A 6,000-nucleotide genomic window follows, 5' to 3' on the forward strand; every position below is an offset into this window, starting at 1 on the left:
TGGATTCAGTGCCCAGAGGCTCCTGGGCGTAGGTAAGACAGATTCCTCCTAACCCAGGCAGAAATGAGAGCTGCTGATTGAACTGTACGGGATCAAATGGGGACACGCCCACCAGCCCTGCACTCACCTTCTAGGCGTGTTTGCCAATGGAATGTACATACTAGGATAAAGCATCTTCATCTTTTTCACTCGTAAATGCTTCTAACACAGCCACTTCAAAACACTTGAGTAAACTCCTTTAATAAGCTCTCTGTAGAGTGGGGTCTCAATGCTGAATATCTCTCCTGACTTTGATAGGTGACAGCCAGCAGTGGTCTGTTTGTATTTCAGGTCTTTGTTGCTGCAGCATTGCTGGAGGTTTAGGTAGATTTCATAGACCTTACACTGGGTTTGTGTATGGGAGAGCTACAAGTCCCATTTATGGTATCTTTCCTTAAAACAACAGGTGAGAAGTTGTTTTCCTATTTGGCAGAGGTGTCAGTGTTAGATGCATACTTTAGATTGTTTAATCCTTTTTTATTAGCTGTTACTAGTTGATATCTCTAAGACCATCTTTTCACATGATTACTTTTCCTGGATGGCTTCACTTGTTCCATTGTAACAAGAATAAAACCTTTTTTCTCTCAGGTAATTTTCTAGCCAATAGGAAACTATTGAATAGCTTAGTGAAAGAGTCTTTATTTGTCTTCATGTGAGTAGCTTTTTTTCACTAAACTGGTGCATATTTACATGCTATAAATGTAATTTGAATTCTTCAGGCTATCAAAAATGAATAGCTTGCTTCTTCTTACTGTCTGAAACTTATCTGGCTAAGTGAAGTTCAGCATAAAGCACAAATACGTAATGAAACCAGCTATTGTGCAGGTAAGAAAGTCTGTGATTAATTAAGTGGACTACATCTGGATGTGACCACAATCTAATTGTGAGGGGCTGTAAATAGCATCAAAGATTTGCGAGCGTTAGGTCTGTGGACAGCAGGAAATATTTGAAAGCTAAAGCAGGATCAAATGTTTGGGTAAAAATTATGGTTATAGCTAACCACAAATCAAGTGAGAGCCATTAGAATGTTGTTTGTTATCCTGTGGTTGAATGTAAATTCTCAACATTGCTCCTTTGATTTGTAGAGCAAATGAGGGTTAGGCTGCAACCTTGAAGACATGTGAGACACTGAAGTGAGACAAGCGGGCTCTGCTGGCTTTGTTGTGCTCTGCCTTTGGAGGTTTTCTGAAGGTACCTCTTGCTCGAGTATAGCCATGGCTTCTCACTGTGTTGAGTTGGTTTCCACTGAAGAACATCCACCACTGAACCTTGCACTGATGTCTGTACAGTGAAGTGCTTCAAACACAGGCTGCGTGCTGGCATTCACCTTCTGTTCTATTGAAATGGCACGTGCTGGCTATTACCCTCTAGCAGTCATAACATCTTCACTAGTGTCTTATTTAATATTCTTCACAGACAGAGAGCAATCAAGGGAATTATGTTTATCTAACTGTAGGAGTTAAATCTCTAAGATCATATATGAAAGTCAAAGATTTTAACAGTGGCCAGAGAAAGGTAGTAGTATTATGCTCAGCTTCTTCACACATTGGGGAGAGAGCCATCCAGCCAATCTCTAGGCAGACTCTTACACTTTGGAGGGAAAAACCAGAAAAACTAGTGTCCTTCCTAGTGGAGAGGAGAGAGATTTATCAAAGGCAAGAAACAAAAGTTGGGGTGAAAATATCAGAAACTGACTGACTGGGAAAGGACTCTAAGTCCACTAATGCAAACTGTAATTCCAAAAGACGAGGAGCCAGAGCTTTCAGATGCCAAAGCAATGTGTGCTTCCTTGTTCCTAATCTGCTGTACCTCCTGCCTGGAGGCAAAGGATTACATGAGCAGCATGTCTGTGAGTTGCCTGCTTACCTGATTGTCAGCTTTCCCAGTCTGAATTTCTCCAGTGTGGCTTTAACAATACTGAGGGAGACTCTGAAGGCCTTGTTAAAGTCAAGGCACAGAACATCCCTTCCTCACCATTCATGTGCTGAACTTGTCATTGAAAATAGCTTGTTCAGGCACAGCTTGACCTTGGTATATCCATGATGGTTGATCCCAGTCTTCTTTTTCGTTTTTTTTTGTCCTTCCTATGTTTGGAAATAACTTCCATGAGGATTGGCTCTGCAGTCTTTCTGAGGGCTGTTAGGGTGACCACCCTGCAACTGAGCCTCAGGTTATCCTTGCCCTTAATGAAGATAGATGTGGCAGTTGCATTTTAGGCATCACCCCCAATCACCATGGTCCCAAAGATTTGTGTACATAAAATTTTCTCAGGTGCTTCCTGACTTGGTCTTTCTCATTTCCACGGACTCAGTGGGAGTGATTTAGTTTTACACAAAAATTCACGTGAATGGGGAGAAAAACCCCCATACTTCTGTTTGACACACTTAAATCCAAAAGTCTTTTAATTTTGTTAGTAAATTTTGCATTGTGAAGACTGTGGAATTGATATAATTCGGCCCTGTGAAATCCATAAAGAGGCTGACTTCTGTGACTTGGCAAAATTCCAGTTGATGTCACCTTTGAAGTCAATGAGGGTTTCTTTGGAGGAGAGACATCAGGATTTGGATTAAAATATTTATTTATGATTGATAAATGAAGTCCACCTGGTCACCAGACAAGGAGACCATGTGATGCAAGAAGAAACAGTTTGAGATTTCTTTTTCATTTCAGTTTAGTAGAACAATTTTATTTCATTCCAAAGCAAAATAAATCCTTGGATTGACTGATAAATTTTAAAGAATGTATTACTAGTAACAACGTAGCAGTTGTTACTCATGTGGTAAAGGCTAATTTGAAAAGAAGTGCGATATAAACTTTGTGTTTAGGGGTAAGAAATTAAATTTTTTATTGTTTTGCAGAGACCTACATTTTGATTTCACAAGGATTGTAAGTGCCACCTTGTGGACATCATTATTCTTTTTATGTATCTCATTATGGGACACAGTGGTGAAGTAGAATAATAAAATTTAGTTTTAAAATCTGTGACAGAAATTAGTTATGTTTTCTTTAAGGATTGGGAGGTTTTGATTGATTTTCCGGTATTGCTATTGATGTGCCGAAGTTGAAGAACACACTACTGCTGGCTTCAATGACTGTAAATAAAGCCAAACTTTAGTTGTCTTACTGTGAAGTCCTACTACTTTATGATTTTTGTAGTTTCTTGCTGGAATTCCTTTGTTGATCACTCTCACATCTTTCTCCTGAGTAAGCCATCAATGGAATACCATAGGAGTGAAGCCCCAGATGTCTCGTATTCCGAGAAGCTCACTATGTTGTAACCCCCAGTGTCCTTGTGTAAAAGTGGCTGGATAAAATGGTTCATGCAATGTCATGAAGTAGCCTATGTAATTTTTGGGGGGTGTGTGGGTTGCAGGGGTTTCTTTCTTGTACATCCTGGTGCTTGGTAGATCAGCTGTGCCGTGTTTTTAAAGGGTTTAGGGGAATGTCTTGTCTCCAGTGCATAAGTACAATGATGCCTGTTAACAGCAAGCCCCGAGTTGGGCATTTCTATGCTTTTCACAAGTAAAACCAAATTTTATTCTGAGGAATACAGAGTTCCAAATTATATGCAGCTGATTTTCTGCTCGTTAATAACTTAAAGGTATTGTCATGAGATTCAAGGTATGTTAAATATCTGCTGCTTATCTTAAAGCCGTCTCCTAAGGATCTGAAGCTTCCTCACTAGCCAAGTCAAATTCAAGCCTGTACTCCAGAAGGAAATCGAGTGTGGTTTGTCTGTATGCTGCTTAGCTGCCAGCCAGTCACAAATTCCTACTTATCTCCTGGCTATACTTAGGCCATAACCAGTATCAAAATTCCGGGACATCAAATCTCTTCCTTGGCTTGCTATTGAAATGTTTTCTATGTTGTTACGAAATAGAAGCTGATTTATCTCACATAAGTTGTTCTTTAAACTGTTAGAAGAAATGGACAGCAGTGTTGTTTTTGCAAAAACACAGTTATATCCCTGGTCATCCAGGATTCCATTGGCATCTCAGCTTAGGGAAGCTGTTTAAGGAATGTACAAATCAAGATCAGGTTGGCTGTGGCTCGGAGCAACCTGGTCTAGTGGAAAGTGTCCCTGCCCATGGCAGAGGGGCTGGAACTGGATCATCTTCAAGGTACCCTTCCAACCCAATGATTCTAGGAAATTATTTTGTTTTAAACTATCCTGTCCAGGTATGTGTTACTGAGTGGGTTGAAGATTTTCTACTCGATGAACAGGTGGATTTCTTCTAGAAGTGTCTAGATGCAGTATAAAGATTTCTCAGACACCTCTTTTGGTGAGAATACGCTGAGTACTCAGTTTTAGAGGAAATTAGGACTGGACTATAGATTAAGTAGTTCTGCTCTTGTAAAAAGCCTGTTTTGGATCATCAAAAAATCATAGCTGTCCACCTCTTTTCTGAGCAGCAGCTGTGTGAACTATATGGTTCAGAGGTTCTTTTCTTTCACCTGAGGAGTGTGCAATCAGCACAATCAATTACTACTGCTCGTGGTGTGTTCTTGGGTTTTGGCTGGCAGGATGTAAAAACCTGTTGGCTAACTCAAAAACACTGAGTCTGCGAATGCTTTGGTTTTTGTTGCCTTTTTCCATACAGAAGACATTGCTGAAATGCTAATTCACAAAATCCTTTCAGGATTGATTATTCTGTGAAAGTGATACTATTCTCAGTTGTTATGTCCAAAGGCTGCAGTTGTAAGATCTTGGAAAAAGAAATCTTACTTTATTTTGCAGAGCATTGGCTGTGACGACTATCTGGGTTCTGACAAGGTGATTGACAAGTGTGGAATATGTGGAGGGGACAACACTGCTTGCAAGGTTGTGTCTGGAGTTTTCAAACACACGCTAACAAATCTTGGCTACCACAAGATAGTGGAAATTCCTGAAGGAGCTACTAAAATCAACATTACTGAGATGTCAAAGAGCAACAACTATTTGGGTAAGTTGCATCTCAGTGAACGAAGAATGCTTTGTGTGCTAGTGCAACGGGGTGGAGGTTATGCCAGGAAAGGTCTTCTGAGCAGGGTGAAATCGATGTCAAGAAGAAGAGAGGAAAGAGAAAAAATCATTAAACAGGTGTTTTGATCAGAGCTAACTGGCTGTTTATAATTCTAGATTGATTTTGCATGATGAGCACTGTAGACCTGTTACTATCTATTTCCCTGTCTGACTTGGCTTTAGTGTCTCCTATTAGTTGGTTCCACTGTGATGTTTCCCTTTCCCACATCATTAACCTCCTCTGATCAGTCAAAAATCCAGCCAAGCGGATACTTGTTAATATAAAAGACTGCTTGAGGAGAAAAGAACATCTTCTGATTGCCAAAAAGTTTCAGTTCTTTTAAAGTGAAAGTATATAAAAATTTTATTAAGATAATTTGATATTGAAGACGTATTCACGGAATCCAGGGTCATTTTTACAGTTGTTTATTCTGAAGCAGGTCCTTAATTCAAAACCATGGAGGATCTTGGAATATTTATAGTAACACAACATCTTAAGGTATACTTCTAGCTATGTATAGTGGGTTGCAAATTAGGGAATATGTGGAATTTATACCAGATCTACGCCAGTCTTGAGTGCATTTCTGAACTGTGGCATTCCCCACTGTAACCTGTCGTGTTCCCAGGTTACAAAGCCCTTAGTTTGTCTACATTTTGTGCATGTTTTGTAGGCAATTCTTAAGAGTGGACTGGAGAGAGAAGAGTTAGTTATGATTTACAAAACCTGCCTCTCACCTTTCTCTTCACCTGTTAGACCATCCTTAGATTGGAGCTACCTGAGGCTATCCTTGCTAGCTTGGTGTGGTTATTGCTAGAGCTATGTAGCTGTACTGGAAGTTCCAAACCACAGTCCTCTTGTTGGACAGCTGCTTTATCTCCCTTCTGGTGGGTAAAGCATCTCAGCTGCTGCTCAGGTACAGGAAAGGAAGGTGCTCATTGTGGAATTGCTTCTACCCTCT

The 6,000-nt window shown here is 40.1% G+C and overlaps 1 protein-coding gene across 1 annotated transcript in view; it reads left to right on the top strand.

The window, feature by feature from the left end:
* The window catches only part of THSD4 (thrombospondin type 1 domain containing 4), a 93,376-nt gene that overhangs the window by 32,550 nt on the left and 54,826 nt on the right, over window positions 1-6,000 (top strand). Inside the window, exon 2 of the mRNA XM_008637052.2 lies at window positions 4,778-4,982. Coding sequence (XP_008635274.1) covers window positions 4,778-4,982 — 205 coding nt within the window. The remainder of the gene's footprint in view (window positions 1-4,777; window positions 4,983-6,000) is intronic.

Source organism: Corvus brachyrhynchos, unplaced genomic scaffold (assembly GCF_000691975.1).
Source record: "Corvus brachyrhynchos isolate BGI_N302 unplaced genomic scaffold, ASM69197v1 scaffold200, whole genome shotgun sequence".
Lineage (NCBI taxonomy): Eukaryota > Metazoa > Chordata > Aves > Passeriformes > Corvidae > Corvus > Corvus brachyrhynchos.